General features: G+C 37.2%; 1 protein-coding gene across 1 annotated transcript in view; it reads right to left on the reverse strand.

Moving 5' to 3' along the window:
• CCDC169 (coiled-coil domain containing 169) overlaps positions 1-12,661 on the reverse strand; it is a gene marked incomplete at its 5' end in the record, with an annotated part of 42,649 nt that overhangs the window by 21,890 nt on the left and 8,098 nt on the right. The window contains 3 exon segments of the mRNA XM_033843863.1: positions 2,775-2,815; positions 2,898-2,919; positions 2,921-3,009. Of these exon segments, the coding sequence (XP_033699754.1) occupies positions 2,775-2,815; positions 2,898-2,919; positions 2,921-3,009 (152 nt within the window).

A 12,661-nucleotide genomic window follows, 5' to 3' on the forward strand; every position in this document is an offset into this window, starting at 1 on the left:
CTTTAAAGTTTATCTAAGCACACTGCCTTCAGATGAGAAAAGCAATCTTCAGAAAGGTTGAAGGCTTGAAGCCCATCTGTATCCAAACAAGGACTAGAACCCCACTCTCACTTAAGTAAATACTTTTTTCTAAAATATTAAAATCAAGTCCACTTTAGTGGTCCAGGTTGAAAATAACTTATTGGACGTTTCATATTTCTTTTTCTAATGATAACATTTAAAGAAATTAGACATGCACAGGTCAAAAACCAATGCTCATCCTTCTGTTGCTCATAAGCAAACTGCACTTTGAAGTTACTCAAAATCAGTATTCAAACTAACTGACATCAGTTTCTTAAGTATATGCGGGTTCAGGTTACTCCTAAAGACTAAGTAATCTACAACAAGGATAGAGAGTCAGTAAATTTACAAATGGCATTTGAAGTCATACTCTGCCCCACAAAACAACTAATTTAGGCCCTTTTCTCTGATTATCAACCTAACAGAAAACCAAAAATACTTGTATTACACAAATGGTACATGTCTGAATCTCACAAATATTGTTTCTGATATAAAGAATAAGACTCTTTTGTCCTCGGAAAAGAGAGATTTCTTTCCTATACTGGATATAGGATTTTTGGATCCCTAATGCTTTTTGCTCAGTAGTTGGCTACTTCCATCACCAACTCCCTGGTTAGATTCCTAATCCCTGCTCTTCAGACAAACGCCCTCTGGATTCCACTGTGTAAGAAAACCCAGGTACTCAGGGCATCTGCCCAGAGAACAGAGAGGACCAACTCCTTAAGAGCCTGAACTTTCATTCTCTCTCCTTTCTGCTTAGTATGTGGCCCCACTCTTGGTTCTTCTAACATTTCTTTTGTTCTTTACTGAAGAGAAATGTAATTCTCTGCCTCCAGATCTAAACCTCTTAGAGAAAGACATTTTCTTCAAGAATAAGACAAATTCATCAAGGGAAATAAGTATTTTTGTGAACATGAATAAATTACAGAGTCTGAGGTAGCAATGAGAAAACTGATTAAATGCTTTTTAGATATGCTACAGAGTCTTCTTCCATGTCACACCAGCACTTGTTGCTACCCTCCAGGAGGCTAGATACCCCGTTTCTTGAGCTATGACTGGGGGTAGGCTGTCAAGAAGCAGGAAGCCAGAATATATTATATTCTGTAGGTAGAACTTGATATTTTATATTCTGTAGGTAGCAATAAAATTCTACCTACAGTTAAGAAACGCTAAGCGTAAAAGAGCCCTTGCAGCAATTTCTAAATACCACAAGATGGAGCTATGACTCCATGGCAGAGGGAAAAACTTCACTACTTTTCCAACAACAAAAAAACACACGTTATTTTCCTGACTTTCCAACACACAGACATAAGGGTATTTCTGGGTTGTAAATAACAGAGAGGTCTGCAAAAAAGTTAATTTCTCCCTCAATTCATTAACAAAAATACAAGATTTTTCTATGTCTTTCACTAAAGGTTTGCAGTTATTCAAAGAGCGCTCTCCATAAATGCCCAGGGCTTCTGTGAATACAGCAGGCAGCTTAGTGCTCTACCTACAGCTACTGAGAAACACATTATTTCTGATCAGCAGTATCAAAGGGCTGTTGGTATAGCAGAGTTAAATGGCAGAGGTTTAAGAGGGAGAGACTCTGACTCCACATTTCCAGACTGTGTGAAACTGAGTAAATCATTCAATCTCTTCAAGCTTAGAATCACATGTATTAAAATAACAATATAAAATTGTATGTCATGGGGTTTGTTGCAAGACTGAAATAATGTACATAAGTTAATTTGCATATTACATATGTTTAATTTAGGACAAGTTATTATAATTATTAGTGTAATATTAAGTCCTGCCAATTTAGCTGAGTATCGTATTTTCATTTTCATGCAAAGTACCCTTGGTTTATTTACGAGATTTCCATGTTTTTCTGAGTATTCTTGAAATAAAAATTCAGAAAGAGTTCAACATAAGTCATGCTTTGGGCCTCCTCTACATTAAAAAAAAATATTAACAAATATTTGAATGAATGAAAAACAAACGAATACTTTTTGTAAAGTAGAAAACATAAATTCATTTATCGGAGATTTAAATTACTTCTCAAAAGAAGAAAGATGTCACTAGGGCAACCAAAAGAAAAAGTAGGTGAAGCAGCCCAGTGCGGTTACAGGGTAATTTATGGGTTCTAGGAACTAGAATGGAACTGTTTTAGATGGGTATGAGAGAGGTATTTCTGAGTTAAACAGGCTCTTTCAGGTTGTAAGGAATAGACACTCAGGTTTCCCCCCAGCCTGACCACTGAGATCCTTTCACTTCCATTTTGTTTGTACCTGCAACAGAATCCCTGCCCAGCTTTTTACAGGAGAGACCAAGCTGAAGGCCTTGTTTATAGGATTCTTTTTTTTTTTTTTTTTTTTTTTTTTTTTTTGCGGTACGCGGGCCTCTCACTGCCGTGGCCTCCCCCGCTGCAGAGCACAGGCTCCGGACGCGCAGGCCCAGCGGCCAAGGCTCACGGGCCTAGCCGCTCCGCGGCATGTGGGATCCTCCCGGACCGGGGCACGAACCCGCGTCCCCTGCATCGGCAGGCGGACTCCCAACCACCGTGCCACCAGGGAAGCCCTATAGGATTCTTTACATCACAGGAAAGCTCCACTGAATAAGATATTTTATTTGGACCTTGTCACAGTCTTTAAACTTTTGTTTGAAATCTGTCTGGGGAAAAGTACACATAATTTCCTTCAATTATTCCTTTTGTTTCAACATCTTTTACTCACCACTGGCATCCATTCATAGACACGAATAGAAGACAGTCTGTCTACAATAAAGCAAATATGAGCAACTGATGTTTTATCAATTTTAACTCCACTTATAAAACATATATATAGGCGCTTCTGTACCTGAAGGATTTCCACAGATTTTTTTCCATTTTCTCTTTGAGAGAAACAATCTGCTTTTCTAGTTGGTCATTCAATTCAAGTTGTGTCTCATAACGGGTTTTCCATTCACCACCTGAGTGAAGAGGTGGGGACGGTCAAGCTCACCTCACCACCTCTCATTTATTCATTAAAACATTAATTAGCTCAGTCCTACTCCATTACTATACTGGAATTTATTAGTAACACAGATGCACTGGAGGGAACTCATGTCTAAGCGTGCGTTCTCCGTTACACAGGATCTGTGCAGACACCAGACTCACCTATTCCCACCCAGCCGGCCTCACTGTCACTATTGTGATTCCTGGTCTTCTTACTCTCCACCCGCTTTTGTCTTTAGTTCCTGTGTATCCTTATAAGGAATTCTACTAGAGGAAATATCAGGAACATGTTTCTTTCCTTGGAACTTGAAATATCCATATATTACAGCCTAAGGAGTACTAGCCTCCCATCCAATGTCATATTCATTTCTTTCCTTTGCAAAAGAATTCTGAAGTCTGTTCAACAACTACCAATTATGTGTTTGCTGTGTTAAAAGCACACAATACCTTACACATATAAACTAATTTAATCCTCATTTACAAAAACTTACCCATTTTACAGATGAGAAAAACAAGGTTCAGAGATGTCAAATAACAGTATTAAGATGACAAAGTAATAAATGGGGAACTGGGGTTTCAACCAATTTGTTCTGACTTGAAAGTGTGTCTTCTTAACCGCTATGCTATGGTAACACTCTTTACCTTCGGCTACCTATTCAGGTATCTTCTCTTATCCGTAAGCAGTTTTCTTTCACTAAATCCCTTTGGCTACTGAGGCCAAAACATTTGTCTTCTTGCTCTGGGAGGAGGAGGAGGATGCAGCCTAGAATTAAAACCTCCTTTTCGGCTCCAAGGCCCAAAGCTAATTTTTTTTTTTTTTTTTTTTTTTTGAGTCTTGAAAGTCACACTTTGTAGAGAGAAAAAATGGTGTTTCTAAACTTTAAATGCTCTTTGCATATATGGGGCAACTTCTGCTACATAATGGCTGATGGAGGAGTCTAAGCAGAAAGACTTACTAGCTCACACCACTGCCAACCTCCGCAACCTTAACACAACCCTGCCCTCACTCTCATTTCTAATCAGATGTGGTCTACCAAAGAGAGGGGCAGGAATGCCCTTCCAAACCGAAGTCCAAAGTCATTAATCCAAATGCTTAACAAGTGGATGGAGACCCACAAAACTGGAGATTGATAAAATTTTTGCTTTCTTTTCACATACCAGCATTGCCCCCCCACCCACAAATTTGGTCAGCTTCCTGCTGTCAACTGTTTTCTTTTTCTGAAAAAGGACCACACTGAGTTTGACTCTCCCTGCCACACTTTGTTCTGTGATAAGCCAGAAGTACTGATTTCATACTGAGGTTTGTAATTTTTACAAAATTTTTGAGAAATAGTTTTTCATCTGTCTTTAAAATGCAGTAATGTTTAAATTATGCTTTCAAGTGGGAATAAGATTAGCAATTCAAAATAGCAAGTTTCTGGAATAATCTTGATACTAAGGAATGTTCAGAACCATCTAAAACCAGCCCAGGTAAGAGATGTGGTGCTCTCATTAGATGGTCACAATAAATGTGACCCTAAAAGAGATGATCCTTGACCTTGAGCACCACAGCAGCCAACCTATCAAGGCCTAAGATGTACTTAATTATCAAAATACAGATTGTGAGGATAAAAATTTAGCAGAAACATTTGTGTCTCTTGGGAGAAAAAATACCCTGAGCAGTAACTCCATGAAACCACTGCTTTTGCAGTAATTCTAAAAACAAACAAAAAACAAGCACTGTACCTTTGAAGGGAAAAATTAAATTGCTTTGCAGTCTCAAAGAGGGATCTTGGCTAGAATCACTACAGTGAAAAACAAAATCAAACCAAAAATTGAAAAATTCTAGAAATATCCTTCATGGTCAAAATTGACCTTAAAAGAGGAAGTTCATAAAGCAAGAGAATATTAGGTGGAGGCTTATCTTTCAGATATGGACATTTTTTTCCCAAAGAGAGATAGCACGTTAACAAAAACAAAACAAACAAAGCCCAACTAAACAACAATGCCAAATAATTATTTTTAAATTGTTAAGAAGAACACAGTTGAACTGATTGAAACTTGACCCTACATGGACATTCATGTTTGTGTTGTTCACTATATTTATGATTACAGTGGTGGAGTTATATTAACTTGAAAAGACTTTGTAAAGTAAGAAAATGTTAACAAGGAAAGGAAAGAGCCTACTATGTGGGACTGTATGAGGCGCTAGGGATTCTAAAATAAAATAGACACAATTCCTGCCGTCAATCAGCAGTAGGAGAAGTTGGGAGGGGTGGGGAGTACAGAAACATAGCCAGAACATTTAAGAAATTTTTGGTTAATTGGTTGTAATGGTACACAAAGAAAGATATCCAATCTGGAAGGTGACAGAAGGGAATCAGAAATGGGGAGGTCAAGATTGAAGAGGGACAGAAAATGCTTTTTGGAGGGAATGACACCTGTTCTAAGCCAGAGAGGGTAAAAAAGAATATTCAAACAGCAAGAACTGCATGAACAAAAATGCCAACATGTACAACAAGGGGGCACGGTGCAGACTAGCTCTTTGAGTAAAGTTGCCCCCCAGCAAATTTTCAGAAGACTCCATGAGGAAAAACATCCCCAGAGTAGGACCAGTGGGTTTAAGCCATGTCTCCACCAGTTTATTTCTGTGATCCTGAGCAAGTTACATTTCCTGTGCCTCAATTTCTCAACTGTAAAATAAGGATAATTAAAGTTCCTACACTATAGGATATTGACAGGATTAATTAAAACATGTGAAGGCTTAAAGCAGTGCAGGGCACACAGAAATTGCTATAAAACTTAGTTGTTTTTGTTATTAGCATTTTTATCATCATAAGAAATTTACTGCAAAAATTTTTCCCCAAAGGGTAGTACTACACTGCTATCAGTAATGTATAAAGTTCCTATTTCACTTATAAAAAAAAATCTCTACTTCTTTTATAGGCAACAAATTTCTTTGACTTTAAAACAAGTTGGATATTTTCCCATATTCACGAGTTGTCTCTGTGTCCTACTCATATTTATCTACTGGGAACTTAGTGTTTTCTAACTGAATTGCAGAGGACATAGGTGTGGTGAAAATATAAACCTTTTGTCCATCATTTTGGCTACCAATGTCTTTCCCAGATTACTGTTTGACTTCTCATATTGGTCTTTTTTCCTTTAAATCAAGGGAAGCTATTTTCACAAGGGAAGTCAAACCTAAACATGTTTTCCTCAGTGATTTATTGCTCTTTAAGAAAGGCCTTCTTTATCCATAAACAAATATATATTCATCTATATTTTCTTGGTTCATTTTAAAATATTTAAATCTTTAAATTTTAAATATTTAATAATTTTAAATATTAAATCCATCTGGAAGGTTTTATTTTAGAGTAATTTTTATTTATTTGGCTGCCCCAGGTCATAGTTGCGGCATGCGAACTCTTAGTTGCGGCATGTGGGCTCTGGTTCCCTGACCAGGGATGGAACCTGGGCCCCATGCATTAGGAGCACAGAGTCTTAGCCACTGGACCACCAGGGAAGTCCCCCCAGAAGTTTTGAGAATTAAGTATACAGTGAAGATCTAAAGGGATTATTTTTCTAAATATTATACCAATTTTCCAAATTCATCACTTTAAAAGAAGCTCATGTTTTTTTCTTTTTTTTGGCAGTGCCATGCAGCATGCGGAATCCTAGTTCCCTGACCAGGGATCAAACCCATGCCCCCTGCATTGGAAGCACGGAGTCTCAACCACTGGATGGCCAGGGAAGTCCCTCTTTTAGCTCTTTTAAAGCTCTGTGTGGTGACACAGATTCCAATAAAACATTGCTGGTAATTGGCTCTTTGGTTCCAGTTCTCTGCCCAGAAGCCCTTTCCCAAACTTGGGCAGGCAGGCTAAAGTTGTTCTTTCTTGATGGTGGGAAGGGGAAGACAGTAATTAGAAAGTGATAGCTTCATGATTTTTATGGAATGTTTGTGTCCCTCTAAAATTCATATGTTGAAGCCCTAACCCCATGTGACTTTAGTTGGAGGTGGGGTCTGTGAGAAAGTGATAAAAGTTAAATGAGATCGTAAGGGTGGGGCCATAATCCAATAGGGCTGCTGCCCTTATAAAAAAAGGAAGAGGCACCATAGCTTGTTCTGCCTGCCATGTGAGAACACAATGAGAAGGTGGTCATCTGCAAGGCAGGAAATGGGTCCGCACTAGAGACCAAATCGGCTGGCACCTTGATCTTGGACTTCCAGGATCTAGAACTATAAGAAAATAAATTTCTGTTGTTTAAGCCACGCAGTCTTACAGTACTTTGTTATGACAGCCCGAGCAGACTAAAACAATGATCATTTGGTACTTTCCTATTTCAATGTCTGGTGCAGTTTTTGTAATAATCTATTTCCCACAAGTCTCATAAATGAAAATGGTTTTCTCCTTTTTTTCATAGATAACTGAAAACAATTTTTTAATTAACTTAGTAACCTGGCCCTGAATTTCACACTAGTACAACATTTTAATAAATTAGAATCTCTTTCTGTTATGGACTGAACTGTGTCTGCTTCCTCCCCCCAAATTCATATGTTGAAGTCCTACGCTCCCAGTACTCAGATGTGACTGTATTTAGAGATAGGACATTTATAAAGCTCATTAAGGTTAAATGAGATCATATGCTTAGCCCTAATCCAATATGACTGATTTCATTATAAGAAGAAATTAGGACACAAACAGGTACAGAGGGAAGACCATGTGAAGACACAGAAAGAAAGCCCTCAGAAGAAACCAACCCTGTGAACATCACACCCTTGGACTTGTAGTCTCCAGAACTGTGAGAAAATAAGTTTCTGTGGTTCAACTCAGCCTGTCTGTGGTACATTGCTATGGAAGCTCTAGCAAACTAATATATTACATATTTTGTTTTATTGATTTGTTTTCAGTTTTAATGACTTTACCTTTATTATATATTGTAGGAGTCCCGTCAACTCCCCAAAATTTCTTATCAGTTATCCCTGTCTATTTATTCATCTCATTAACTTTAGAGTCAGTTATTGAAGTTAAGAAAAAACAGCTGTTTTAATAAGAATTACATATCAATAAATTAATTTGAAAAGAATGAGCATATTTATAACACCCAATTCTCCTATATAGGAAAAGTCTACGTCCCCATTATAAAACCTTAATAATAAATTTCCCAATTTCATTTCACTTTAGGGTTTCTCTCCAGTATGAAATCCCTTATGTTGAACAAGGTGAGAATTCCGTTTTTTTTTTTTTTTAAACATCTTTATTGGAGTATAATTGCTTTACAGTGGTGTGTTAGTTTCTGTTTTATAACAAAGTGAATCACTTATACATACACATATATCCCCATATCTCTTCCTCCTTGTGTCTCCCTCCCTCCCACCCTCCCTATCCCACCCCTCTAGGTGGTCACAAAGCACTGAGCTGATCTCCCTGTGCTATGTGGCTGCTTCCCACTAGCTATCTATTTTACATTTGGTGGTGTATATATGTCCATCCAACTCTCTCACTTTGTCCCAGCTTACCCTTCCCCCTCCCTGTATCCTCAAGTACATTCTCCTGTAGGTCTGCGTCTTTATTCCCATCTTGCTCCTAGGTTACTCATGACCATTTTTTTTTTTTTTTTTAAGATTCCATATATATGTGTTAGCATACGGTACTGGTTTTTCTCTTTCTGACTTACTTCACTCTGTATGACAGACTCTAGGTCCATCCACCTCACTACAAATAACTCAATTTCATTTCTTTTTATGACTAAGGAATATTCCATTGCCACATCTTCTTTATCCACTCATCTGTCGATGGACACTTAGGTTGCTTCCACATCCTGGCTATTGTAAATAGAGCTGCAATGAACATTGTGGTACATGATTCTTTTTGAATTATGGTTTTCTCAGGGTATATGCCCAGGAGTGGGATTGCTGGGTCATATCGTAGTTCTATTTTTAGTATTTTAAGGAACCTCCATACTGTTCTCCATAGTGGCTGTATCAATTTACATTCCCACCAACAGTGCAAGAGGGTTCCCTTTTCTCCACACCCTCTCCAGCATTTATTGTTTGTAGATTTTTTGATGATGGACATTCTGACTGGTGTGAGATGATATGTCATTGTAGTTTTGATTTGCATTTCTCTAATGATTAATGATGTTGAGCATTCTTTCATGTGTTTGTTGGCAGTCTGTATATCTTCTTTGGAGAAATGTCTATTTAGGTCTTCTGCCCATTTTTGGATTGGGTTGTTTTTTTTTTTTTTTGATATTGAGCTGCATGAGCTGCTTGTAAATTTCGGAGATTAGTCATTTGTCAGTTGCTTCATTTGCAAATAATTTCTCCCATTCTGAGGGTTGTCTTTTCGTCTTGTTTATGGCTTCCTTTGCTGTGCAAAAGCTTTTAAGTTTCATTAGGTCCCATTTGTTTATTTTTGTTTTTATTTCTGTTTCTCTAGGAGATGGGTCAAAAAGGATCTTGCTGTGATTTATGTCATAGAGTGTTCTGCCTATGTTTTCCTCTAAGAGTTTTATAGTGTCTGGCCTTACATTTAGGTCTTTAATCCATTTTGAGTTTATTTTTGTGTATGGTGTTAGGGAGTGTTCTAATTTCATTCTTTTACATGTAGTTGTCCAGTTTTCCCAGCACCACTTATTGAAGAGGCTGTCTTTCCTCCATTGTATATTCTTGCCTCCTTTATCAAAGATAAGGTGACCTTATGTGCATGGGTTTATCTCTGGGCTTTCTATCCTGTTCCATTGATCTATATTTCTGTTTCTGTGCCAGTACCATACTGTCTTGATTACTGTAGCTTTGTAGTATAGCCTGAAGTCAGGGAGCCTGATTCCTCCAGCTCTGTTTTTCCTTCTCAAGATTGCTTTCGCTATTCGGGGTCTTTTGTGTTTCCATACAAATTGTGAATTTTTTTGTTCTAGTTCTGTGAAAAATGCCAGTGGTAGCTTGATAGGGATTGCACTGAGTCTGTAGATTGCTTTGGGTATATAGTCATTTTCACAGTGTTGATTCTCCCAATCCAAGAACATGGTATATCTCTCCATTTATTTGTATCATTAATTTATTTCATCAGTGTCTTATAATTTCCTGCATACAGGTCTTTTGTCTCCTTAGGTAGGTTTATTCCTAGGTATTTTATTCATTTTGATGCAATGGTAAATGGGAGTGTTTCCTTAATTTCTCTTCCAGATTTTTCATCATTAGTTTATAAGAATGCAAAAGATTTCTGTGCATTAATTTTGTATACTGCTACTTTATCAAATTCATTGATTAGCTCTAGTAGTTTTCTGGTAGCATGTTTAGGATACTCTATGTATAGTATCATGTCATCTGCAAACAGTGACAGTTTACTTCTCCTTTTCCGATTTAGATTCCTTTTACTTCGTTTTCTTCTCTGATTGCTATGCCTAAAACTTCCAAAACTATGTTGAATAAGAGTGGTGAGAGTGGGCAACCTTGTCTTGTTCCTGATCTTAGTGGTCATGGTTTCAGTTTTTCACCATTGAGGACAATGTTGCCTGTGGGTTTGTCATATATGGCCTTTATTGTGTTGAGGTAAGTTCCCTCTATGCCTACTTTCTGAAGGGTTTTTATCATAAATGGGTGTTGAATTTTGTCGAAAGCTTTCTCTGCATCTATTGAGATAATCATATGTTTTTTCTCCTTCAGTTTGTTAATATGGTGTATCACATTGATTGATTTGCATATATTGAAGAATCCTTGCATTCCTGGGATAAACCCCCCTTGATCATGGTGTATGATCCTTTTAATGTGCTGTTGGATTCTGTTTCCTAGTATTTTGTTGAGGATTTTTGCATCTATGTTCATCAGTGATATTGGCCTGTAGTTTCCTTTCTTTGTGACATCTTTGTCTGGTTTTGGTATCAGGGTGATGGCGGCCTTGTAGAATGAGTTTGGGAGTGTTCCTCCCTCTGCTATATTTTGGAAGAGTTTGAGAAGGATAGCTGTTAGCTCTTCTCTAAATGTTTGATAGAATTCGCCTGTGAAGCACCATCTGGTCCTGGACTTTTGTTTGTTGGAAGATTTTTAATCAGTTTCAATTTCAGTGCTTGTGATTGGTCTGTTCATATTTTCTACTTCTTCCTGGTTCGGTCTCATAAGGTTGTGCATTTCTAAGAATTTGTCCATTTCTTCCAGGTTGTCCATTTTATTGGCATAGAGTTGCTTGTAGCAATCTCTCATGATCCTTTGTATTTCTGCAGTGTCAGTTTTTACTTCTCCTTTTTCATTTCTAATTCTACTGATTTGAGTTCTTCTCCCTTTTTTTTCTTGATGAGTCTGGCTAATGGTTTATCAATTTTGTTTATCTTCTCAAAGAACCAGCTTGTAGTTTTATTGATCTTTGCTGTCATTTCCTTCATTTCTTTTTCATTTATTTCTAATCTGATCTTTATGATTTCTTTCCTTCTGCTAATTTTGGAGGGTTTTTGTTCTTCTTTCTCTAATTGCTTTAGGTGTAAGGTTAGGTTGTTTATTTGAGATGTTTCTTCTTTCTTAAGGTAGGATTGTATTGCTATAAACTTCCCTCTTAGAACTGCTTTTGCTGCATCCCATAGGTTTTGGGTCATCGTGTTTTCATTGTCATTTATTTCTAGGTATTTTTTGATTTCCTCTTTGATTTCTTCAGTGATCTCTTGGTTATTAAGTAGTGTATTGTTTAGCCTCCATGTGTTTGTATTTTTTACAGTTTTTTTTCCTGTAATTGATATATAGTCTCATAGTGTTGTGGTTGGAAAAGATACTTCATACGATTTAAGTTTTCTTAAATTTACCAAGGCTTGATTTGTGATCCAAGATATGATCTATCCTGGAGAATGTTCCATGAGCACCTGAGAAGAATGTGTATTTGGTTGTTTTTGGATGGAATGTCCTATAAATATCAATTAAGTCCATCTCGTTTAATGTATCATTTAAAGCTTGTGTTTCCTTCTTTATTTTCATTTTGGATGATCTGTCCATTGGTGAAAGTGGGTTGTTAAAGTCCCCTACTATGATTGTGTTACTGCCGATTTCCCCTTTTATGGCTGTTAGTATTTACCTTATGTATTGAGGTGCTCCTATGTTGGGTGCATAAATATTTACAATTGTTATATCTTCTTCTTGGATTGATGCCTTGATCATAATGTAGTGTCCTTCTTTGTCTCTTCTAATAGTCCTTGTTTTGAAGTCTATTTTGTCTGATATGAGAATTGCTACTCCAGCTTTCTTTTGATTTCCATGGAATATCTTTTTCCATCCCCTCACTTTCAGTCTGTATGTGTCCATATGTCTGAAGTGGGTCTCTTGTAGACAGCATATATACGGGTCTTGTTTTTGTATCCATTCAGCCAGTCTTGTCTTTTGGCTGGAGCATTTAATCCATTTACATTTAAGGTAATTATCGATATGTATGTTCCTATTACCATTTTCTTAACTGTTTTGGGTTTGTTATTGTAGGTCTTTTCCTTCTCTTTTGTTTCCTGCCTAGAGAAGTTCCTTTAGCATTTGTTGTAAAATTGGTTTGGTGGTGCTGAATTCTCTTAGCTTCTGCTTGTCTGTAAAGGTTTTAATTTCTCCATCGAATCTGAATGAGATTCTTGCTGGGTAGAGTAATCTTGGTTGTAGGTTTTTCTCCTTCATCACTTTAA

This window comes from Tursiops truncatus, chromosome 18 (genome assembly GCF_011762595.2).
Source record: "Tursiops truncatus isolate mTurTru1 chromosome 18, mTurTru1.mat.Y, whole genome shotgun sequence".
Taxonomy (NCBI): domain Eukaryota; kingdom Metazoa; phylum Chordata; class Mammalia; order Artiodactyla; family Delphinidae; genus Tursiops; species Tursiops truncatus.